At 40.9% G+C, this 27,025-nt stretch overlaps 1 protein-coding gene across 1 annotated transcript; it reads right to left on the reverse strand.

Moving 5' to 3' along the window:
* Nucleotides 1-234: 234 nt before the first annotated feature.
* On the reverse strand, nucleotides 235-19,780 carry LOC124675744 (achilleol B synthase-like). Its single transcript, XM_047211822.1, has 18 exons — nucleotides 19,583-19,780; nucleotides 18,667-18,849; nucleotides 10,377-10,466; nucleotides 10,094-10,288; nucleotides 9,869-9,953; nucleotides 9,572-9,738; nucleotides 6,027-6,215; nucleotides 5,834-5,947; nucleotides 5,132-5,254; nucleotides 4,919-5,038; nucleotides 4,098-4,196; nucleotides 3,744-3,800; nucleotides 3,219-3,265; nucleotides 2,927-3,070; nucleotides 2,671-2,848; nucleotides 883-957; nucleotides 673-756; nucleotides 235-351 (listed from the first exon to the last, which is right to left on the reverse strand). The coding sequence occupies exons 1-18, from the start codon at nucleotides 19,778-19,780 to the stop codon at nucleotides 235-237; spliced, it is 2,265 nt and encodes a 754-aa protein (XP_047067778.1).
* Between the last annotated feature and the right edge of the window lie 7,245 nt (nucleotides 19,781-27,025).

Consider the following 27,025-nt stretch of genomic DNA (forward strand, 5'->3'; position numbering starts at 1 on the left):
ACTACATCGTGCTCGACAGCAGAGAGGTCTAATTTTATTTCTTTTTCTCAATGGAATTAAATAAGATGGGTTCAATTGCTCTATTTAGTACAAATCTCTAAGTCAGCTGTCCTAATTTTTACACTTTGCATATATACTATATCATAAACAAATATTGTTGGGAGCACTATTACTCTTGCTTACAACCCATCTTGGACATTTGTATTATGTACACCGCAACCTTTTGTATTCATACTAGTTCTTGTTTGCAAGAAGTCGGCGACGGAGCTCCCCAAGAGCCATAATGGGGTATAAGTTGCGGTAGTTGGCGTAGTTGAAGTACAAGGAGGAATTAAAGCATCCAATATGTTCCTGATATAATAGTAGAAGGAGACAATGAAGTTAAGGGAACTTAAATTATAATTATTTGTTATATCATTGAATCTGGTTGAACTATATAAATTAAACAAGTATGAAATTATAAGATTATGTATGTTTTCAATGTAATTGTACATTTCACGGATGATTGAATGAAAACACCATATAGAATTTGTTAGTCATGCTTTGTTGCTTCCACATTAGGTGCTTAAATTTTAGCAAGTGTCTTTTTGTGTTGTTCTTATCATCCAAATAATCATTTTTAGAATAATGTAGGTGTTTATTTGAGAAACTATATGGTAAAGCAATATTTACCTGTTGAGGAAATTCTCCTGTTTCAAGCTGCATGTTGATCAATTGTCTTGCTGCACCACATATAGGTATAGGATCCCGTTCAACCTATTTAGAATACCCATATATTAAATTTTAGTACTATATAGTGCATCAGATTTATAATTATGACATCTTAAGAGAAAACCTTCATCTAATTCAAATTTAATACACTATCAAGCAAAAATAACAAACCTGCCGAGCATAAATTAAAGCCAACATTGCAAATGAAGTGTTCACAGCATTCGGATTACCACTATCAACATACTCCTGCACAAAATGTTATTAAAAACATAATAAAATATGTACTCTAGAAGAAAATATGAAATGAACTTACAATGTTGGCAAACAATATTTGACAACAATATTGCAAAATATTGATTTAAATTCAGTTTCATGGATGAAGTAACATAAAGTATGAAGAATAATCATATTTACTGATATCATGAATATTATAGGTCTTTTGCTTAACGAAATACAAGAGATATTGACAAATAGATATTCAAATCTTGTATGTACTGATATGTGTACAATTTGATGGATTTTCCGCACATACATACATTTGATATACATATCAGAAATATAATCAGATCTTTCTTTTCACCGACATAATTTTTTGTTATCCACCCAATGAATCCTTCCATGTTATTACAATGTTTCCTATTCCGCACATTATTATTTTTGAATTGCTTAACTTTGTATCATATTCTATTATTTATTCCATGAAGTATGAAAAAAGACTATATGAATAAGATATATATATATATATGTTAATATACTTCATAATTAAAGAAAACTAGAGTAATCATGCTTCATTTCCTTTTCAATGTACATCAAACATATTTAATAAATATCTTTTTTGTATAATAATTCTTGTTAGTCATTGGGATGAGGCCAAAAGGCAGGTCTGATAGCCAAGCTTTGCCGCATAGGCCTCATAGGGGATATCTGTGGACCTTCATTTTTAAATATAGTGTAACCCTTACTATGTGGAATCAGTCTACGTTGAAGGTGGTTGTGTTCAAGAAATATATGAGGAACACATGAGTTATTTATGTTGAGAGGGAGTTGAAATGTGTATTTTCTACCATGTCATATATTGATCTTTGTTTTATTCATCAATGTATCTTCACCTACTAAACCTTATCCATCTCTTTATAATGTTTTACTCCCTACGATTCATATTACTTATCACTAGTATGTATGTATCTAGAACTAAAATATGTCTAGATACATCTATACTAGAGAGAATTAATACAGATTGGAGGGAGTACATTGGTTCCCATAACTCATTTGTTTTTGTCTATGTGGTGTTGAATGACCCTGGTCTCTTATGGTATAGTATATATAATTTCATATTGCAATATGTATCCATATGGATCTTCTCAGGTCAGGGCCATATGTGTGATTGTGAGTTTATCAAGATATAGTTCTTGACGACATGAAAGAACTCCAGTTGTTGGGTTTCAGATGAAATAAAGTATGGTTTGGTTTGGTTCTAGTGGTGTAGTTCTGTCGTATTGATGTGAGAAAGACAATTGCATGTTACTTAAGGTTTATCGGCTCAGAGAAGATTATTGTGAATTATGGAGGAATGAAAACGTGATAAGAAGTAGGTTACCATTTTTAAATTAAGATTGTGGGGGATTCAATAGAATATGACACATTTAGGTTTTATTACCTGAAGTGCCTCAACTGGGAATTTTAACAGTGGCAGTGCATTGTTCAGGTACATTGAGGTATACCAAGCGAGGATTAAGAGATGCATTAAGTAGCATTGGTTCGCACCGTGTTAGAAAGCACACTACAACCAATTCATTATTTATCCTTGTAGGTTTGGACTTTGCTTGCACAAAATGGATATAAAACGCCAACTATACTTGTAGTCATAAATAAGGGCTGATTAGGAATTACTTCTTATGAAAATTGGTTGATGAATTTTGGGCAAAATTCCTCTTCTCACAAAAAGGAGACATTTCTTACCCCAGTTTCACTTGAAAGAAAGCTTTCACCCCATCCACCTGTACTTTGTTGCTTTGATAACAAAAAGTTGCATGCTTTCCTGATGGCATAACTATTATCATAAGTTCTTCCAGCGGCAACTAATCCCCGTACCGCAAACATGGTTCCATAAGTGAAACAGATAGCCCAAGAGCCATACCTACAAGATAAAAAGATAAAGGATAGTTGAAAATTCCAAATTAGGTGTTTAAATTATTGTCCCGAACAAATTACATACCATGAACCATCATTGTTTTGTTTCTTCTCAATAAATAAAGCAGCATCTTGAATGCACTTTTCTATCTCTCTTGTTCGATATTTTGGATATGTCTCTTTGAAAAGTATAAGAGCATCAAGCACCGAGGATGTGCATTCAACAGAACTACAAAATAGTTCATGTCCCATGAGTTAGCTCTAGTAAGAACGATTTATCTCTCTTAAAGACATTTAAGAGAACTACAAAATATTTCATGTCCATGTGTATATATAAGAAATATACTTGTCAAGTAAGAAGGATTTGGCTCTCTTACGGGTAGTCATTGACAATGTTTTGAAAACTCTCAGATGGGTTGAGAACCTAGATCGCAAAAACAAACAATTATTGTCATGGTGGAGACGGGTGTTTTACAATGTAGAGAAGGAATAAGTTAGAAGTTCATGGATCAAAATAGAATAACATATATAATAACAACACCTCAAATAATCACTATTTGTTTCTAAATTTTGCATGTAAAAATATGTTTGCAGTTTTCTGTTTTTGTTCTACAAGGTCATGTTTCCGGTGTGGCTTATTTAATTATAAATCCGAACTACGATTATGATGAAATCCTCTAAAGCAATAAACTAATTGACCGTATATCACTTATTTGGGAATGTCTATGCACAAATGAGCCACCCAAATTCAAATCTTCACGAACACTAATTTAGGTTCTTATTCTTAAAATAAAGCATTTTGTTTGCCTCTCCTACGATGGTCATTTAAAAAGCAAAAGCCTATAAACTGGTAAATCATTTTCATATTTAAATACGTCAAACTAATAAAGTGAATGGTTTACCTCCAACCAGGAGAATGTCCGTTGACGTTCGTACGTCGAAAAGCTGCCATCCTTATTCTTAAAAAAACAAAAATACGAAAAGAGAACATGTTATTAGTTGGAAATAGCAAGCTATTCTACACATAGTGACAAAATAAATGATTCAACTCTAACTTGTTAATTTCTATAGTATTGATTACAGTGATTTCTTATAGTTAGTTACGAACAATATGAACTATTGCGGCTGGCTTTAGATAGATTAATTAGCTAGACATGTTGACATTTTGAGCTCATATATATCTACATATTTTTCTCATAATACTTTATAATGTCTGTACTAATTTATTATTATTGAGTTAACTTAAAGATTCATACCATGAAAGACAAGATGCAGTCGATGGCATCATATAACCGGTGTTCGTCAATATGGTCTCCGACAAGATTAGGTGAAATCTTCGATAACAGTAGCAATGCCTAGATGAAATGTCATTAAACCATTAAAATATAATTTGCAGTGGGTAATCAGTTCAATGTATGGTACAAATAATATATATAGCTAGGTAAATTAACTTGCGCACCATGGAGCCGGGCACCATACCCAATACTCTTACGATACATTTATAATTGTACATAATCAAGGTATGTAGACCTTTTATAAACCTAATAGCCATAAACCATGTAATATACCTTGGGTATGAACTTTGCTTTGCATGTATACCTAGGGTATGTATAGAATTTTTTGGTACGGTGCCTATATATCTAGGTAAATATATTTTATATATATACACACACATATTTGCATATATAGTATAATTTATAAGTATACATATACATTGTTTCTTTGCAATCGTACGTGATTTTACATCACGTAGTTTATTTCTTATTTTGGAGGTTGAGAAGAACATAAGAAAAAAAATACACAACGATTTTTTTGTATTATTTATGTAACATACAAAAAATAGAACATAAAATACGTATTTGTTGTGTTTTTACACCGTAATAGCTCATACAATATGTTTCTTAGGTCTACTTTTTGCTGTTATTGTTGTGGGTCAATATGAATGTAAAAATTACTATACAAAACATAAATTTATGTATGTAACAAACATGTTGGATGCAAAATAATGTTCCTACATCTTGTGTGTTGGATAACGTTATCAAATTTTAGGACCCAATAAATAATGTACTTAACTAACCTTAACAGCTTCGGCGGTACAATCAGACACGGACCAACCATTGTCTACACTTGAAAGAGTCCAAGAACCTTTTGATCTATGGCGATAATAACTTTCATAATTTGGAGGGTTGCTTAGAACCTACAAGTATAAGAAAGATATGTTAGCATGTTAAAAACGGAATATATTGTAGACTTGATATGGAACCTTTTATATAGCTCAAAAATAGCAAACCTGTGATTTTTTCAAGAACTCATGAGCTTTTTGTAGAGTTGGGCCAAACAATTCAATAAGATCGGTGGAGTAATAGGCGTGAATTATGAATGCTATCTCCCAGCTATGACATCCATCATACACCTGATTATCATATGCAACTTGAATCCATCATGGTTTTAATTTGACAAAAACTTGCTAAATGTTTTCAAAAGTATTTTTATAGTATGAGAATGGGAATTACATAGACATATATATCCATATATTATCCATCTTTAAAAACTACAATCAAAAGCGGGGTTTTAAGCCCAGCCTTGTAATCTCCAATTTTATATATATAAACGAAAATATACCGTAGGGGCTTCCCCTACGGTTTCATGATAAAAAAAAATCAAAAGCGGGAGAATGATGCTTTCATTTCTTGTATAATAACTGATCAAGATGATAAAAATGTTCAAGTTAGTTTGGGATATCAACTTTCTAGCTAATCAAACTAGGAATACATTTTTTGAGCACAAATTGATAGTTGTTGGACATTGGCATCATTAAGTCGTGCATATTGGACGAGTCCATAATTAGAGACCAAAATAAATTCCTCTAAACCTACTGGTCTTCATGCTTTATTTGACGAAAAAGTTGTATTCATTGAACAAGTTAGAAGCTAGGAAACTTTGACACACATTTAGACCATTTTAGCTACATAAAATTTAACTTAGTACATACTTGTGCCTTCATTCCATCTTCTGACAACCACAAATAATCGAAAAACCTTGGAAGATGTTGTTTGAATGCATCAGAGTTTGGGTCTTCTATCCAACAACAAATCATATTCAATGCCTGAAAACAAAAACTTAATTTATAACTAAATGTAATTTTTAGTAAAATAAAAATGTAACTTAAAGTACAAATTATTAACCTTATTAATAGGACAAATGTTAACATATTTAGTTTCTTCATCATCATAATGTACATGCTTCATGATGTTAATCAAAGCCCTCTCTCTTAGCTTGTTGACTGGCCAACAATTCAAAATCGGCTCCACAAACTTGTTCAAGAAACTAAATACATGGTTTTGCATCTGTGAACGTGGATAGAGAAGGTCCTCCTGTAAAGAAATGTGAACCAAATAAGCATTCTGAAATTTTGATATATCTTTCTACGGATTTACCAAGTCAATGTAGCATTATTCTAAAGTAAGTTCTTGGTGACAAATTGAAATCAGGTCAATCTTGACAAAAACCCGAGTTTAAAGAAACATAAATGAGAACGTAAATCAGAACCCCTCTCGATGCTGGTAGGTGGGTGACAACATTGTACAGTGGCACAAAAAAAATGATTCTTTTAAGGTCTAATTCTATCTACAAAAAAGTTGCATCTGCCTGATTAGTGTAAAATTGACTTAGTTTTATCATCATTTAAATCAGATATTATGCACCATTATAATGAGATTATTTCTCTAGACCTTCCATGAATCACTGCTAATTTTATAGATGTGCAAATATCTTTGGTTATTTTTTTTGTAGATATAGGCACACTATTGATGAGATATAAGAAAATCAAGGAAGAACTAAGAGTTGTAAGTTTTCCCAAGTCAACCAGCCCTCAAAAGCAATCAAAAATAGACTTAATGACCTACAGTACGACACATGCCTCGTTGTACCCTCCGCCATACCAATTTTTGGTGGCTCCGTACTATATGGAGTACATTTTGAGAAGGCAACTTAGTCATTGGAGCTATAGACCACGGCAAAAACACAAGAAGCCACCATCTCTATTCTCCATCGCCAAATATATGACACCGTCATCAACACTATCGCCGCTCCATCTCCATACCCATCTATTAGTAATATTGATTCCTTCCCAGTTGATGACATATTAAGATGATTTTCTATTTATCTATAAAAGGTTTTTAGTATAATGTTTATGATTATTGATCTAATTGTGTGTGGGTTGTCCTCGCGGGCCGAGCCTACGGCCTAGCCTCATAGCAGTATGTGCATTTAACTGTTATGGTATTGTTTGTGTAACTGAGTAATCTATATCGATCTATTTGTGTCTAGTGTTTGTCTCAACCCTAGGACATGTTAATGGTAAAAAGTGAGAGTGGAGACGAACTGGAGAGCTATGCGCAAACCTCAGTGATAGTTGGTTATTAGGCTAGTTGGAAAGTGGCTCTTCAAGGATCAACAATGATGTCATAGATGTTAATATTTTGATATGTAATACTGTGCAATAAAGAGCCGTATGCATCGATTGATGCAAAGGCTGGGGCTTCCCCATTTCGAAAAAAATACTTGTGGAAGCCCCACACAAGTTGGTGGAGTCACAGTCTGACAACATAATACGTATTGCATACGGCAGTAATCAATGTTGTTACTAGGAAGCATTGCCTATATGTGTCATGAATCTCTATTTATATTTTGTAACACATATTTACGTTTCATTTTATCTTTGTTATCGCATTTGCGTGTGCACAACTAAAGGTGAAATCTTGGCCCTGGCCTATTTCCATCTATTGATAAAACCCACGAAATAAAAAATTGGTCCGATAAAACAAGTAATTATACAAAGTTCTCAAAGGCTCATTTGTACTGATCTTACATCAAGCAGTTACTTCCAAAGTATTCTATAAGCCTAGGTCAATAGGAAAATAAATAAATTGTACTACGTATGTAAGCTGGAATGAAGGTATCAACCTTTTTTTGGTGCTGTTGTTGGGGAAGAAAATTTTGATACCCTAGTGAGATTATTAGAGATTATGTTATTTAGTTTACTTACTATTTTAGTTTATATATTCTTATTCATTCATTTTTTTTATTTTGAAAATCTAAAAATATTAGTTTCTATTTTGTTCTTATTTTACTTATCTAATCTTAACTAAAAATCATAAAACAATTAAGTAGTATGGCTGCAAAGAAACTTTGAAAGTTTGCTACTCCCAATGATAATTATCTTTGTACACCCATCACTCAACACCATGTCACAGTGGAGAACTATAAAATTAAACATAAAATCTTGATAGGTCAACAACATCAGTTTGGCGGCTCATCTTATAAGGCTGCAAGGTATGCGCTTAAATATTTTCATTGTTGTATGAGATCCGATGCGCATAAAGAATTTTGACCCTGATGCGGTGAAGCTATGCTGATTTCCTTTCTCACTTAGAGGGAAATAGAAAAAAATGGTTGCTAGCATTTCCAAGAGGCACTATAACTTCTTGGGAAAAATTATTGCAACATATTCATTACTAAGTTTTTCTCACCTGTGAACACTATGTCACTACGGTAAAATTTCAAACATTTTAGACATGAATATCGTTGGCCACTAGCGCTTAAATGGGAAAATATAAAGAATGCTCTAAGGAACTACCCCCACCATGGAATGGGAGAATCATTAATTATTCACTTGTTTTATGATGCTATGAATCCAATATCGAAATCTATGCTCGACATTGCACTAGGAGGAACATTCATGGAAAAATAAATTTATAAAGATAAGAAGATCACGAATGATATGCACGATAACGATATCCAACGACATGTGAAAAAATCCTCCTAAAAAGTTCGAATCTATCTCCGAGGAAGAATGGAGAACTTAATGCAACGGAATATGAGATTGTGGTATGATAAAAGGTAAAGAGGAAACTAAAATTAATGACATCACCGATGCCAACCTTGAAGGATTAAATTTTATTGCTTGTAATACTTTTAACCCGGCATGGAGGATCCAAAACTATGGCTCGTGTTTTCAGAAACCGACATACCGGATCGTAACCCTACAGGTGCTTCAAAGAACTACAACAATAATATTGGAGAAAATAGGAACCGCGAGTCACTATATGATTTACTTAAAATTCAATGTAAGCTCAAACTGAGCAAAAGAATACTCTTACTAAAATAACCGAGAATCATTGATCTTGTTATTGTAGATATGAAAAAATATTCCATATCACCTTTTATACTTTGTAGACAATTTGTAACAACTATGCAAGCTTTGTTTAATCAACAGAAAGTGAATTCATGGTTTGAATTACCGTCACAAGATCCAATTATTGTTCATTTCACCAGAAGAAAGTCCACACCAACGAAATCAGTAAACGGTTTTAGGCAAACACTTTGGGATGGGAGTTCCATTACCAAAGAAAAGTTGTTCAACATTGCGGCCGAGCTAACAAAAACCGCAATAGAAGAGAAGCTGATTGACTACTAATAGAATTCATGATGTGTGGAAGCTTGATTTTCTTTTCTCTTCTGCTAGTTTTTTCTTGTATCCAATTTTACTGATCCATGAAGTGTAAAACCACGAATGTTAAACAAAAACTGAAGTAAAAATGGTTGTGTGTATAACAATGGCCATGGTATATCCCCGTTATGAGAAAAAACTCCATAAATTTTCACTAAGACTACATTATGAATTAACAAATGCATCAAAATATGGAAATATAGAAACCCACTGACAAACCTTGGCACAAGAATCACGAGCCTCTTCCCAATTAATCTGCTCATACGGTATACTATAGAGGTCCTCACGGAGTGCTAGTATCGTTGGAGTTAGGGGCCCAACAAATTTCTTCCCATAAAGGTAAGCCATTGATATGTACACCAACCGGGTAAAACACCAAAATCGACCTGCATATCAAGGAATATTTCACAATGATATACAAAATAAAGAGTTCATACTAAAAAAATGATCAAAGAGTACATATTATGTAATAAATTAATTGGTGACGGTCCTATGTTGATCGTTTTAAACAAGTACCTGGGTGAATTGGAAGAAAATCTGGTACCAACCACAATTCAGGTATTATTGGATGATTTCCAGACCAATCATATACTCCAATTATCTGGGATGGCACACAAGTGTTTCTTACATTAATCTTAGCTTAGAAATGGAATGATAGTAAAGAAAATTAGCATATTGTTATCACATTATTGCTAAGTAACAAGGATCGAGTATCATATGATGTGTTTCTTTTTCACGTACCGAGAGCCATACTTTTCCCCACTGCGGCATTGCTGTTGCACTTCCATGAGATAAAATCCAATGTTTCGCTTTATTCAAAGCATCCCGATCGCCGTCTAGCTTTTCACCAAGAAGCACTAATGATGCATAATTTGTACATGATCCAAACATGGTACTTGGGCCTAGAACTTGTTTCCCCCATCCTCCATCCTCGTTCTGCCCATAATAGAGATGACATAAGGAAAAGGTAAAACGTTTACACCAGCAACGCGCAACTATATGGTATAGTCTATTCCATGCATGCCTGTTGATTGTAAATGTAGCGGCATATCTCTCGACGATGTTCCAACGATAGTACAGTGTTAAGTGATCCTGTAACATATAATGAAAATATCTGCAAGATAAATAAAATATATGATTATTTACAAACATAAATATAAAGCGAAAATAAATCCCCACGATAATCAAAATACCAAAACCATATAAATATGAGTCATAAGTAACGTGCAAGACAATTCTCTATGCATGTAATTGTTCGAGTCTCTTCAAATTTATGAATGCTAATGGTCCCACATATCAGCTAGGTCTACTGCTCCCTTGGATGACTCATAGGGGGTATTGAGCGTCCGAGCGGAATCAGCTGATGCTTCTACAAACGGTAGTACAACTTGGAAGATGGTTTATGGTGGATTTGGCAACATGGGTGTGCGGCACCAATGGGGCACAATGGAAGTGCAAACACAATTTCTCGGTTGTCGTGAGTAAAAGCACCGACTCATCCGCATGGAACAGGGGCTGCTGCCTGGTAAGTAATACCTCCGTTTTAAGGAATAAGGCGTCCTCGTTTTACGAGCTTTTTATTTGACCAAGAATTACTTTAAATAGATAAGGATTATTTGTATGAAATTAATATCATTAAAAAGTGCTTTTTTTCAATATGTATCCAGCGATACTAATTACATATAATATAATCAAGATTTTGTTGTTTAATTTTTATGGTCAAAGTTCGTCTTGGAATACGCGTGCGTCTTATTTCTTGAAACGGAGGTAGTAGTAACTAAGTACGCCTCTCCCATTTTTTTGCTTCATTTTTTAATTTTTTTTTCAGTTTTTAATTTTCTGTCTTTCTTGTTCTCCTTTAATCTTCCTTTCTTTCTTCATTTTTTCGCTATTTTTGTTTCTTTATCATTTTTTATTTCATGATTTTTTTGCTACTTTTATTTTTCATTTGTACTTGGTGAAACAATTTTTAAAATTTGAACTTTTTTAAATGCATGCATATTTTTAAAACTGAACTTTTTTCTATAAAAACATTAAAAATTCCTTGAAAAATTCCTAACTACGCATTATTTAAGTCATGAAATTTTAGAATCTGAAACTTTTTGCCAGGTGAACAACTTTTTAAATCTGAACATTTTTCAAATAATGAATAGTTTTCAAAAGATGAATATTTTTCTATATCATGAATATTTTGAAAGTCTGAATGTTTTGTAAAAATCATGAAGTTTTTACACGTTGTCATTTTAAAGAAGGCAACTTGCGATAAAATAAAGGATTTAAAAATAAAGAGAAAAGCAAAAAAGAAAGTATACATAAAGAAAATAAATAAATGCATGTGCTCGTGGGCTGTTCTTGTCGTGGAAGGATTCTGCTTCGTGCATGGACCTGCGTGTTGGGCCAGGAACGACATGAGCAGCGTGAGAAAGGTGAGTGACTTAAGTCTTCCGACATCTAGCCCCATGAAAGCGCAGGAGGCGCCACTATTTTGATATGAAGTTAGGCTTTGTCGACAAATCCATGGCGCCTGATCCCGGATACTGAGAAATTGTCGCCAATTCTCCTGACGCTACTGGTCACTAGTCGATGTAGTCATGCGAGGGCGCAAACAGTCAATATAAGCGTAAAAGTTTTTGTTTGAAGTTCTGTAGAACATATTTTGTTTTAGATTTCAGATAGAACACTCGACAAAATTTTGGGGTGAGCATATGAAACACATCATCAACTGGCTAGGATATGGGTAGAGACAAGAGAGCCTCGAGGTTAGTATCCCATGGCAGCCACGCCGTGGCGTGCATCCACGGCATGTATTAAACATACTACTTTATCCATCTCAGTTTAACAGACGCGCACATAGTTTAAGGATTGCTTTGATCATTATTTTGGTCAATAAAATATAAGATATATGTCACAAAAATTATATCATTAGAAAACCTTTTTTACATACGAATCTAATGATATAGATTTTGTAGATATAAATTTTAAATTCCATTAACCAAATCAATAGTTAAAATTTATCTTACACTGTGTGCTTGTCTGTTAAATCGAGACGGAGGGAATACTCCTTATTTGACTGTAAGAGCATCTCCACTCGTGCCCCCGACGAGGCCCCCGAGCGACGTTTTTTCCATCCGGACGGCGAAATTCGGCCCAGTCGCGCCCCCGGTTCCTCGTTTTCGTCCGGATTTGGCCCTTCATCCATCCGGCGAGCCCACGCCATCCCCGGCCCCCGGGCGCGCTCGGGGACTCCGGACGAAAGATTTTGGCGCGAAACGTCGTGTGGACCCACGTAGTCGGCGACCGGAAAACCAAATCCCGTCGATTTTCCCTCCAATTTGCTTGCATATCCCCATTCCCTCCAATTTGCTTGCATATCCCCATTCTCTCCCGCCGAAATTCCCCAATCTCCTCGTCTTCCAGCCTCCGGCTTCCCGGCGGCGTCTTCTCGTCCACCACCACTCTCCTCCTCGTCCTCTCGTCCACCAAAATGCCGCCGAAGGCGCCGGCGAGGAAGATGCGGGCGAAGAAGACGAAGCCGCCGGGCATGTCGAACGCCGAGTGGGCGGCGGACGAGAAACGGCGCGAGGTGGAAACAAGCGGCAGGGCGGAGAGGGTGAAAAAAGCCGCCGCCAAGAGGGCGGCGGTGGCGGCCCAGGACGAACAAGCGAGGATGATCAGCATGGCCATGGGCGGCGGCAGCATGTTCCCCGGCCAATGGCCGACGCAAGGTACAACCAGTTCCCCGTCGTCCTTCTCCCCTTCGCTGTACTCGCCGTCGCCGACTGCCGTGTTCCAAGTGGGCGCCTACGTCCAACCGTCCAGGTCCACGCCATCGCCGCCCGAGCTTGACGTCGGCGGCGGCGGCCAGTTCGAGGACACCTCGCCGGCCATGCGACGAGGGTCGCTCGCGTTCGGTGCGATGGCGGCGCCGAACGAAGAGGAGATCCACGAGATGATCACCTCCGGCTCCGCCGCCGCCGCTGCGAGCCCGGGGTTTTTCATGGCCGCCGCCGCTGCGTGCCCGGGGTTCTTCACGCAAGAGGAGCAGAGGGCGACGGCCGCTGTGGCGGCGCGCAACGAGCATCGGGAGGATGTTGCCGACGGAAGCCAAGCCGTCGAAGAAGAAGACGAGGAAGAAGAAGAGCCAACACAAGCCGCCGCCAACCTGTCGAAGGGGAAGAAGAAGAGGAAGAAGGACTCGCCGCCCGCCGAACCGCGTATCAAATGGACGCCGAAGGAAGAGGAGTGCCTCGCCGAAGCTTGGAAGACCGTGTCCACGAACGGCATAATCGGGGCCAATCAGTCGTTCGACACATATTGGCTTCGAGTGAAGCAGGCGTACGAGGAGCGCAAACTCGTCGATCCCTACTTCAACAAGACGAACATGAACGTGTACCGGGGAGACAAGGCAACGGCCACCCATTGGGGGATCATGCAGACGGCGTGCAGCAAATGGCACGGCATACAGGAGGAGTGCGACAAACGGCCGATCAGCGGCCACGACTTGGAGCAAAAGGTATGCTCCGTCGACCCTGCATCACCGAGGTACATCGTCGTTAGCTGACCCGTATCGCCGTGCTCTTTTTCCCCAGCCTGCGCCGAGCTTTGGACATGTACACGGACGACACCGGCCTGCAGTTCAAGTTCCTCAACGTCTACGCCCGCCTCGAGAACTGCGAGAAGTGGAAGGAAGTCCGCACGACCCTCTCGAAGAGCAAGACCGAGCGGTACAACCCCGACGCTCCGGCGGCAAGCGCGACGGAAGGGCGCCCTGAACTCGGCCAGAAGAAGCTCAAAGAGCTCAAAAAGATGGGCAATCCCGCCGACAGGATGCAGGCGTCGATCGACAAGTGCTGGGCCGATTTGAGGTCGCACGCCGACGGGAGGAACGACAAGTTCGACGGCAGGTGGCGGGAGATGCTCGCCAACCAAGGCGTCCGGATCGCCCTGCTGAAGACGACGGCGGCGGCGAAGAAGAGGAACACGTACTTGGCGTTCCTCATGGGTGGCGGCGACATGGAACCGATGGACGAGGAGACGAGGAATTGGTACCAGTGGCCACCGCAGCGACATCCTCCGAGCCACTCCGGCCGGTCCTTCGTCGTCTCCGCCGGCTCCTACCTCGTCGGCCTCACCATCTACCTCGTCGACCGCGGCCGCTTCGACGTCCACCGCCGCTGCTTCATCGTCGGCCGCCGCAGCCGCTTCGGCCACGACGTGTGAGGAAACCGGTCCGTCGGACACCGCCGTGCCGGCCGGGACCGCCGACGAGCCTCGTCTCCGTGTAATTTCCCTCCGATCGCCGATCTGTGGCTGATCCTTTTGCTCCTTTTGCCGATCAACTGGCCGTACTTGTAGTGCGGGACGGCGATTTGTTTGAATTTAAACTCTATCCGCCGAACTCCGGGTGGACGACTGGAAATACGGTACTCCCCACGACTTATTTTCGTCCAATCCGGCAGTTGTTTCGTTCGGATTTGGACGTGGGGAGCGCCAATGAGTGGGGATGCTCTAACCTCCGTTACAACGCTGGCGTTAAGACCTAGGCGCTAGGATCATTTTTCTGGGAGATTGGCAGTTGAGCATTTCCAGTGATCCGATCGAATCTTCAATGGAACTAGTCAAATAGGCCTCTGTCAGACCAGTTTGGCATGGTCCAGGGTAATTGCGTCCGTACAAAGAGTTGAAGCGCTGACCAGGCGTACCAGCGGATTATTCGTGTCATTAGACGGCGCACCAATGCATGGCCCATTAATTCCTCTCCTGCTTGCCTGTTGATCTCCGCTCCCCATTTCTCATGTATGCTGCTGATCGCTGGTGTGATCTTCTCTGCGATGTCGTCCCGCGGGGCCATCCTTCATTCCCCGTTGTTCAACAAGATATCCTACTACTGCTTGTTTTATGGGTTTGGCGTGATCGTTGGGTTGGGATTTGTCTATTTAAACTTCTCACACCAAGTTTAATAGTGGAGCTAGCTGTTAGCTATAAAGATTTGACATGTCAGCTATAGCTAGCCCTATAACCAATATCTATAATAGTTAGCTACGAACATGTACTACTCTACTAATATGTGATCCACATTTCACTCACACAACAGCTAGGAGAGCACGTGCTAGAACTAGATCTTGCATGAGACCCGACTCTTTTTCTCCCATCTTCAACTAAATAAAAATATATACTATTTCAATTCTTATAGCATGCTTACATCACTCTATTATACTTTCTCTCATCCTCCTCGAAATAGGCTTTTGCCCCGCTTTATAAATAAAGCCGCAACGGCCAAACCGATACAAGGTGGAGAGGAGAACCTCTTACAAAGCAGATCACAGATAAAACAAAAAAAAAAAACACAGAAAACCTAAACTTGCCACCGGAGATAGATGCACGAAACCAAGTCGAGTCGGAACTCCACAACGACGCCCCCAAGAGGGTAACGACGCAGCGCGCCGCCGCCGTCGAGACCGTGAGGTCTAAGGCTTTCACCCGGAGCCCTACCACGGGCCGGATACCCACAACAACGCCCCCAAGAGGGTAACGACACCCGTAGGACATCGCCGCTGTTGGCGCCGAGGCGCTGAGTTTTCACCCAGAAGCATCCGCACACCGCACCCGAAACTAAGCCGCCCCTGTCCCCAAGGCAGGCTCCCGAAACATGATCTGGGAGTTGCCAAAGCCGAAGCGCCGCCAACACCAGGATCCCCCATCGTCTGCTCCTCGCCATCCCCATGACCGAAGAGAAAGACCACCACCACCTCCACGTTGCCCGCCGTAGAGCCACCCGCGCAGTCCACCTTCCGAGGCCGCCGCCCCGGCATCCCCACGAACTCGAGCCCATGGCTTGATCATCACAGCGCAACACGAAACGGGCAGGGTATGACAGCACCATAGCATGCAACCGTCAAAGCAAGTGGCAACCTAGGGGAGGGGATCCACCCACCGCCACAAGAGGAGCACGTTGTCCGGACGCAGTAGCATGGCCGAGGAGGCCTAGATCAGGCCCGGCCGCCTGCCAGGCCACGATCAAGCCCCTTAGCCAAGCCACCGCGCTGCTGCGCCTAGGCTGCCGCCGCCATCCAGCTGCAGCTTCATGCCGGACCTACCCAAGCCACCACCGAGCCGCCATGTGCTAGCCATAAGCCATGAACGGCGCCGCCGCAACCTCACTCCTCGCAAGACGGCCCGGCCGAGACCGCGCACCACCGCAAAGAAGCACCCCCGCCACGACGCCCGAGGACATAGCCGCGCCGTTACTGACGCCACCACGCCGCCGGTCAAGCCGGTCCATTTGTCGGCATCTCCAAACTCGCCACCGAACAGCAGCCAGAGCAACGCCTCCACCTTCTCGGACGTAGGAGGAACCTCGCGGGTCGCGCTGCCAAGGGCCGCCGGAACCGAGCCCACCTGGCCCAGATCCGGAACCAGCAGTGGTGCAGCATGGGAGGGGCTCCGCCGGCGATGCGTTGGCCACATCCAGACCCTCCTGGTCCAGGACGAGGCCCTTCCGGCCCAGATCGGGGCCCGCCTGGGCCCAACCTGAGCTGCGCCGCCACCAGCATCTCCCCTCCGCCGCTGCCTACCGCCGCTGCCCTCCACCACACGCCGCGTACGCCCGCCCCTCCGCCACGAGTCGCCGTCGACCCGCCGTACCGCCGCCGCTGGACAGAGCTCGAAGAGCCCCTAGGAGCACCGCCGCCGTCCGCTACTGCCTCGCGCAGAGACGCCACGCGCGCGGGTAAGGGAGGTCCCGCCGCCGCCGGCACCGCGCGGGCTTTGCCCGGTGGCCCTCGCCGGCGGCGGCGGAGGAGGAGGGAGCAGGGGGTGTGGAGACGAGAGGGGCTAGGGTTCGCCCGGTCGTCGCCACCCGAGCGAATCGTTTTTTCGTTCAACCGTCATTGTACTTTCTCTCATACCATCTATTGGGTTGAGATTTCTGTATTGGAACTCCTCACACGGTTGTGAAAGTTTTTATTTCCTATTGTGGGTTACACTTCAATTTGTACTTCCAAAACTTTGTACACAAATAAAATCTAAAGTTAATGTGAACAGACTAAATATTTTCAAAAGAAAAGGCAATCCAAATGCGCTGCAAAATCTCATGCTTGTTTCTAAAGAGCACATACCCTTCATCAGTGGAAGGTGTGTTGCGTGTGTACCTATAATTTGTTTGGAGTTTATCAAAACGATTACCTACACCTGTTTTTGATTTTTTTGCACCACTAATATTTTGTATACCGCACAATCACCATCCCGTGCTTCTTAAAATCCCCGGTGAGCATACAATCATGCGATTTTTTTGAACTCCTCAAACAATCACCGCGTAATCGCCGGTGAGCCCCGCACAATAGACCTCGGTCGTCAGATCTGCTAAAAATCCAACGGCCATGGTTCACTCACTCACCGAATTGGCATTGGCACTCGCCGTGTGCTGTCCTACTTTCTGTTGATTTGGACAATCGATTGAATATACAAATAATATGTATAACTTGAAAAATTGGTAATATTAGTTCCGTAAACAAGATATCTGCAGATTCGCAAAAATGCGAAGAATACAGTGGAACAATTATTTTTAAAGTATGCAGAACTTACATCACAGAGCAACCAATTGTAATTATTTTTGACAGCTAGTTCTTTCTTTTTGAAATTTTTGTAACAATTACTCTGTATCAGATGTACAAATGTTGTTATAACGATGTAGATGTGATCTTCATCCCGTGGATCTGCAACCTCGAAATTCCTTTTTTAATAGCGCTATAGTTACATGTAGACACTGGACTACGATGTTTGGCTCTGCACAACAATGGCCCCAACACCATCGCAAGGTTACATTTAGGGAAATTTTATTTTATTAATTTAGGCTCTGTTCACCATGAATAATGCGGGTCTCAAGAATATATTTCAGAGTCGTAATTATGCTCCACAAAAATATTATTGATTTTGACTGACATTCCTATATTACTAATCGTAGATTTTTTTCAAACCCTAAGATCGTAGACCACCTTTTTTTTCCAGGTAAACAAATTCCTATTGGGAAGTATTGCTATAAAATTTATGGATGGCTACCTATGTGAATTCTATATGCTTACACCACCAAATCTTTGATTTTACAACCAACAATACCGTGTGTATGTATGAAATAAACAACTAATACAAGTACATCTTCATGGTTTAATGTTATAATATATATTAATGTATCAGGTGTATATAGTAACACAAAAAAATATGGGATTTCACAACCAAAAAGTACGGTGCCATTGTTAGAAATATCAAGCATCTATCCATATTTCAATGCACAATAATTTTCTTAACAAAATACTTACAATAATAGGCATGATGAACATAATTCCGCTGTAATCACCGGGCCAATGTCCATCATCTGCTTGTAAAGTGGAATATTGATATAGAGCTCTTTTCAAAGAAGTAGTGATAAATTCTTCGGTGATTTCTGTAATGTTTTCAGGCTTCGGTGTTGGAATATTCGGCAGAGGGTTTAGTTTTGCGTACTGCAGTAAATAATAAGCACCATGAGGATCAAGTAGTAGATATAAGATGATGTTCCAAAATTGTTAGACATACATGTTTTTCAAGATTTCAATTTGACTAGCGATTGAAAAACCTATACATATAATTAGATGCAAAAACGTAAATCATCCAGCGATATGAAATTCAATTAACCCATGTATTAGAGAACATGTATATATTTTCATCAGTTAAGATAAACTTTGCAGATCATGTGTGTTTCGTATTTTTCTTTGATGAGAGTAAACAAATTATGATAAACTTTGGACATCACCCTCCATGTAAGAATCGATCTAATGGCGGGTGTAATGTTTAAATCTTAAATATTAAAGCGTCCTTTATAGGGAAAATGTAAGAATCAATCTAATGGCACGGGACTAGTCTGATAGAATTTTCCTTCTTCTATATCAGATTATCCACCATTCTATTTTCTATTTATAATTCGATAAAAAAATTACGTTTTCCACCATTCTATTTTCTATTTTCTTTGAAGAGGAGAACGACCATGAGGTCGAGAGGGACTAGGCGACACTCCTTCTGTCTCTAGAAATAAAACGAAACTTGTGTTCCTTGGTGGAAAACGTAATTTTTTTTATCGAATTATACAGATTCCAAAGCAAATGTTAGATGATGCAGCAAATTGCAGTCGGTTATGCCAAAGCGAGAAACAATGTGATCTAGCTGGTACTGTGGTACATTTGACGTATATATATATACCTGCAGCCGGAGGAGGAGGTCCTGGGACGCCTTTCTCTGGAAGCGGTGCTTGGTGAAGTCCTCGCGCAGCCTCTCGACCTCGGCGCGCTCCTCGGGCGTGCCAGCGTCGGGGTCGAACTCCCACACCTGCCGGCCAAGGAAGCCGTTCTTCGACTGCAGCCACGGTCCCCGGCCCTCACCGGTCGTCAGCTTCCACATGGTGGTCGGTGAACGCCCAGATGAACTCAACTATGAGGTACTAGCTAGTGAAGCGTGTGTGGCGCAATGAGCACTGGACAATATATGGCAGCAAGTTGCCTAGCGTTTCTTAAATAGAAGGAGTTTGGTTCGAGAATGATCTCTGAGTGGAGGACGACATCTTGTCCACATGCCTTGTAGACTAACACTATTTATTTTTTGGTACGTTTGCAGTATACCTCATAATCGAGTTCATCAACATGAAGAAAGAAGTGGGGTAGGCATGTGGAAGCACCATGTGGAACGATGAACGCCCAGATGAACTCAATTATGATGTATACTTTATCGGAGAAATTAAGAGGTGTACGCACACATGATCCAATCTTTGGCCTAATTGAACCAGATTGTTGGAAATGTGTTTGTAAGCATAAGAGCATCTCCAGCCGCGTCCCCCAAAGCGTCCCCCAAAGGGATTTGGGGCGCGCCGAACAAAAAAACCGTTCCAGCCGCGTCCCCCAAAGCCCATTTTGTCCGGCGCGCCCCCATACGGTGTCCGGCGCCCCGAGCCCGTCCCCGTCCCACAGGGGACGCACCGGGGACGCCGGACACAACGAAAAGCGAGGCGAACCGACGCGGGCTCGACGCGTCAGCGGCTCGGAAGCCTAAAACCCCATCGCCTACCTTTGGTCAAGCGAAGTTAATGGCGTCCCTGTTTTCCCAGGCGACGTAGGGACGCGTCTCGTCGTGCATGGCCGCGTGGCCGTCCGCGCCGGCGTTATTGCGTGCAACCACCCGCTGTCGCCGCTGTTTAAAGACGCCCTGCAGTTTCTCACCGCTCACAAACCTTCTCGTCGCCGCCGCCTCCCCCCTCCCAGATCTTCTCCTCGTCTCTCCAAAAAATGTCGAGCTCGTCCTCCCGCAAGATCGCCAGGGCGAACGGCTTCGGCCGCGGAAGCCTCACCGTGGCGGAGGCGTGGGCGCTGTACCACGCCCGGTATCCAGTCCCGCCGGACATGCGGCTGCCAAGCAGCGGCGGCTGGAAGATGGCCGTGAACGGCATTGGCGTTCCGCCGCCGCCGCCGCCGCGCACGGACCAATGGTGGGATGCCGTGAAGGCCCGTCGGGCTCAACTCACCGCCCAGGAGCGGTTGGATCCAGCGTGGGCGGTCGACAACAACGACGCCTGGTGGACGACGTACTTCAAGGCGAAGTACGACATCGAGATGCACAGCATGGAGGGGTGATGTCTACGGGAGCTTCTATTCTTGTAGACAGTGTTGGGCCTCCAAGAGCAGAGGGTTATAGAACAGCAGCAGGTTTCCCTTAAGTGGATCACCCAAGGTTTATCGATCTCAGGGAGGAAGAGGTCAAAGATATCCCTCTCAAGCAACCCTGCAATCACAATGCAAGAAGTCTCTTGTGTCCCCAACACACCTAATACACTTGTCAGATGTATAGGTGCACTAGTTCGGCGAAGAGATAGTGAGATGCAAGTAATATGGATGAATATGAGTGGTAATAGCAATCTGAATAAAATATGGCAGCGAGTAAACATGCAACAAAACAGTAAACAAACGGAGATTCGATGCTTGGAAGCAAGGCCCAGGGATCCTGCTTTCACTAGTGGACACTCTCAACAATGATCACATAATAGGACTACTCTACACTTTTTTGTTGGATGATGAACACCACTAATTGTGTAGGATTACACGAACCCTCAATGCCGGAGTTAACAAGCTCCACAATATTCAATGTTCATATTTAAATAACCTTAGAGTGCAAGATAAATCAACACGACCAAACCAAGTACTAACATAGCATGCACACTACTACCATCACACTATGAAAGGAGGAATAGATCACATCAATACCATCATAGTAATAGTTAACTTCATAATCTACAAGAGATCACAATCATAGCATACGCCAAGTACTACACGATGCACACACTGTCCACATTACACCGTGCAGGAGGAATAGACTACTTTAATAACATCACTAGAGTAGCACATAGATGATATTCAACTTGATCACAAAGAGAGAGAGATGAACCACATAGCTACAGCGGAGCCCTCAGCCCCGGGGGTGAATTACTCCCTCCTCATCATGGAGACAGCGATGGCGGTGAAGATGACGGTGGAGACGGCGGTGGAGATGACTCCGGGGGCAATTCCCCGTCCCGGCAGGGTGCCGGAACAGAGACTTATGTCCCCCAAATTGGAGTTTCGCGATGTGGCGGCGCCCCTGGAGTCTTTCTGGAGTTTCGTCAATTGGTGTCGAAGTTTTAGGTCACGACGGCTTAAATAGGCGAAGAGTCGGAGTCGGAAGAGTCCCGAGGGGCCCACCTCACAGGGTGGGGTGACCACCCTCCAGGCCGCGCCGGCCTATTGGGAGGAGGCCCTGGGCCTCTCCCTGGCTTGCCCTTCTGGCTCCGTGAGTCTTCCGACGAAATAGAATTTCTGTAATTTTTCTGGATTTTTCCGAGCACTTTGGTTTTTGGGCCTTTTCTGCAATAAACAGACATAATAAACAGAAACTGGTACTGTGGCATCTTGTTAATAGGTTAGTCCAATAAATGCTATAATATGATATAAAGTGCAAGCAAAACATGTAGGTATTGTCATAAAACAAGCATGGAATATCAGAAATTATAGATACGTTGGAGACGTATCAGCATCCCCAAGCTTAGTTCCTACTCGTCCTCGAGTAGGTAAACGATGAAAGATAATTTCTGAAGTGACATGCTACCAACATAATCTTAATCATACTATTGTAAAGCATATGAGATGAATGCAGCGATTCGAAGCAATGTAAATGCAATGAGTAAACAACTGGATCATATAGCAAAGACTTTTCATGAATAGTACTTTTAAGACAAGCATTAATAAGTCTTGCATAAGAGTTACTCATAAAGCAATAATTCAAAGTAAAGGCATTGAAACAACACAATGGAAGATTAAGTTTCAGCGGTTGCTTTCAACTTGTAACATGTATATCTCATGGATAGTTGTCAATGCAAAGCAATATAACAAGTGCAATATGCAAGTATGTAAGAATCAATGCACAGTTCACACAAGTGTTTGCTTCTTGAGATGGAGAGAAATAGGTGAACTGACTCAACATAAAAGTAAAAGAATGGCCCTTTGCAGAGGGAAGCATTGATTGCTATATTTGTGCTAGAGCTTTGATTTTGAAAACAAGGAACAATTTTGTCAACGGTAGTAATAAAGCATATGTGTTATGTAAATTATATCCTACAAGTTGCAAGTCTCATGCATAGTATACTAATAGTGCCCGTACCTTGTCCTAATTAGCTTGGATTACCTGGATTATCATCGCAATGCACATGTTTCAACCAAGTGTCACAAAGGGGTACCTCTATGCCGCCTGTACAAAGGTCTAAGGAGAAAACTCGCATTGGATTTCTCGCTATTGATTATTCTCAACTTAGACATCCATACCGGGACAACATAGATAACAGATAATGGACTCTTCTTTAATGCATAAGCATGTAGCAACAATTAATGTTCTCATATGAGATTGAGGATATATGTCCAAAACTGAAACTTCCACCATGATTCATGGCTTTAGTTAGCGGCCCAATGTTCTTCTCTAACATTATGCATGCTCTAACCATTCTAGCGGCAAATCTCCCTTACTTCAGACAAGACGGACATGCATAGCAACTCACATGATTTTCAACAAAGAGTAGTTGATGGCGTCCCCAGGAATATGGTTATCGCACAACAAGCAACTTAATAAGAGATAAAGTGCATAAGTACATATTCAATACCACAATAGTTTTTAGGCTATTTGTCCCATGAGCTATATATTGCAAAGGTAAAGGATGGAAATTTAAAGGTAGCACTCAAGCAATTTACTTTGGAATGGCGGAGAAATACCATGTAGTAGGTAGGTATGGTGAACACAAATGGCATAGTGGTTGGCTCAAGGATTTTGGATGCATGAGAAGTATTCCCTCTCGATACAAGGTTTAGGCTAGCAAGGTTATTTGAAACAAACACAAGGATGAACCGGTGCAGCAAAACTCACATAAAAGATATATTGTAAACATTATAAGACTCTACACCATCTTCCTTGTTGTTCAAACTCAATACTAGAAATTATCTAGACCTTAGAGAGACCAATTATGCAAACCAAATTTTAGCAAGCTCTATGTATTTCTTCATTAATAGGTGCAAAGTATATGATGCAAGAGCTTAAAAATGAGCACAACAATTGCCAAGTATCAAATTATTCAAGACATCATACCAATTCCTACATGTAGCATTTTCCGTTTCCAACCATACAATAATTAACGAAACAGTTTCAACCTTCACCATGAAAATTAAAAGCTAAGAACACATATGTTCGTATGAACCAGCGGAACGTGTCTCTCTCCCACACAAGCATTTATTCAAACAAAAACAAAAACGAAAGCACACAGACACTCCAAGCAAAGTACATAAGATATGGCCGAATAAAAATATAGTTTCAAGAGAAGAAACCTGATAATTTGTCGATGAAGAAGGGGATGCCTTGGGCATCCCCAAGCTTAGATGCTTGAGTCTTCTTGAAATATGCAGGGATGAACCGCCGGGGCATCCCCAAGCTTAGAGCTTTCACTCTTCTTGATCATAGTATATCATCCTCCTCTCTTGACCCCTGAAAACTTCCTCCACACCAAACTCGAAACAAACTCATTAGAGGGTTAGTGCATAATCAAAAATTCACATGTTCAGAGGTGACACAATCATTCTTAACACTTCTGGACATTGCCCAAAGCTACTGGAAGTCATTGGAACAAAGAAATCCATTCAACATAGCAAAAGAGGCAATGCGAAATAAAAGGCAGAATCTGTCAAAAACAGAACAGTCTGTAAAGACGAATTTTATTGAGGCACCAGACTTGCTCAAATGAAAAATCTCAAATTGAATGAAAGTTGCGTACATATCTGAGGATCACTCACGTAAATTTGCATATATTTCTGAGTTACCTACAGAGAATTAGGCCCAGATTCGTGACAGCAAGAAATCTGTTTCTGCGCAGTAATTCAAATCTAGTATGAACCTTACTATCAAAGACTTTACTTGGCACAAAAATGCAACAAAACTAAGATAAGGAGAGGTTGCTACAGTAGTAACAACTTCCAAGACACAAATATAAAACAAAATTACTCTAGCAAAATAAACACATGGGTTATCTCCCAAGAAGTTCTTTCTTTATAGCCATTAAGATGGGCTCAGCGGTTTTAATGATGCACTCGCAAGAAATAGTATTTGAAGCAAAAAGAGAGCATCAAGAGGCAAATTCAAAAGACATTTAAGTCTAACCCACTTCCTATGCAAAGGAATCTTGTACACAAATGAATTCATGAAGAACAAAGTGACAAGCATAAGAGGATAAAACACGAGTAACTTCAAGATTCTCAACATAAAGAGGGGAAACTTAATATTATTAAGATGCATATAACCATGTTTCCCTCTCTCATAATAACTTTCAGTAGCATCATTAATGAAATCCACAATATACCCATCACTTAAAACATTCTTATCATGGTTCATATGCATAGAAGTATCATTAATTTTGGCATAAGAAGAGTTCTTCTCATTAACAGTAATTGGAGCAAGATTATTATCAAGAATTTGAACATGGTAAACAAGTTGCATATTAAGGGAATTGTTTTTGGTAATCCAATCATGACTATGACAAGTTTCATAAGGATAGTTATAACCTATATCATAGCATTCTTTATAATAATCATCAAAGGTCGGAGGCACAGTGTCATCATAAGAAATAGAATAGTTATCTTTCACAATCGGTTTATCCGTGACCATACCATCATTGTTATTAGAAGGAGATGTATCAAACACATAATGATCAGTGGCAAAAGGATTTTCAAACACCTCTTCCCCAAGCTTAGAGCTTTCTATATTATTATGGGAAGAAACATGGATAGCACTGATACTATGGCAATTATTATCATCATCATTTTCAGAATTAGTTTCCCAGAGATTTGCAATATCAAAAATAGTGTGCTCATTCAAATCATGATCACTAATGTATGTAAAGGGCATAGGAAGATCATTGTATTCAGATTCATTATCATAATAATCATTAGGAGCAACATACTTACGGTTACCTAGCGTTATCTCATTCACGCGGGGATATGCCGTTACCTCTTTCTTTTTATTCTTCTTCTTCTTCTTCTTCTTCGTTCCCTTCTTCTTCTTCTTCTTCTTCTTCTTCTTCTTCTTCTTCTTCTTCTTCTTCTTCTTCTCTTCCTTCTCCTCGTTCCCTTCTTTAGGAGGAAGAGGCTTGAAGGGTGGCTTGTCCGCATAACCTGATTTACTTTCAAAAACAATAAAAGAAACTGGGGAGGATCCCTCCTTTTCATTAATTAGTTGAAAACACACAGCGGTCCTATCATATTTTGGCAAGGTGTCATCTTCTAAAATATTTTGTATGTAAGTATTTGTATGGCTATTATCAATGCAATAAGAAAAACACCCATGCAGGACATCATCAATATCAAGATCATTAATATCTAACAAAGAAATTTTCCTTGATAACTCTTCACACCACAAAAATAAAGTGAGTTCATCATGCTGATTAGGAGTAATTTCATCATCACAATACAAATTTGCAGCACTCATTGGGTTCAAATTATCATTAGAGGAGCATTGAAAATTAAAATGACCCACTTCATGGCAAACTTCACAAATAAAAGGATAGAGGGCACAAACTTTTTTACCAAGATCATCTAGAGTCCTAGCCCACTTTCTAGTTTTTTCATTAATATGATGGATACAATATTCATCTTTGATTTGATTAATTCCACAAGGTCTATGCATTCCACAAAAATTAACATGCTTATAGGAAATAGCACTCTTAGGAGTTTGAGCATGCTTATTGCAATAATTAACAACAATTTCATTCTTCATGCAAGCCTCTTTAAAAGGTTCATGATACTTATCAAAATTCTTTTTAGTCAATTCAAAATGAGAAGCAAAGGCTTTATAAAGATTTGCAGCAACTTGAGAGTCAAGACCATAAGTAGCACTCATATTTCGAAATTTATCAGTATCCATAAAAGCTTCAATGCATTCATAATCATAATTTATACCTGACTCTTTACCTTCATTGTTCTCCCATCCTTCAGCGTTCTCCTCAATCCGATCAAGAAGATCCCACTTAGCTTCAACCTCCTTGCTTGTGAAAGATCCCTCCGAACAGGCATCCGGATAGTCTTTATGTTGTCCTGA

Source organism: Lolium rigidum, chromosome 1 (genome assembly GCF_022539505.1).
Source record: "Lolium rigidum isolate FL_2022 chromosome 1, APGP_CSIRO_Lrig_0.1, whole genome shotgun sequence".
Classification (NCBI taxonomy): Eukaryota; Viridiplantae; Streptophyta; class Magnoliopsida; order Poales; family Poaceae; genus Lolium; species Lolium rigidum.

Coding starts and splice junctions, on each gene's coding strand:
- LOC124675744 (XM_047211822.1), bottom strand. CDS start 19,780: ATGTGGAAGCTGACGACCGGTGAGGGCCGGGGACCGTGGCTGCAGTCG. Junction 3,801..4,097: donor ACTGCATCTTGTCTTTCATG/GTATGAATCTTT, acceptor TGTTTTTTTAAG/AATAAGGATGGCAGCTTTTC. Junction 3,071..3,218: donor AACATTGTCAATGACTACCC/GTAAGAGAGCCA, acceptor ACTATTTTGTAG/TTCTGTTGAATGCACATCCT.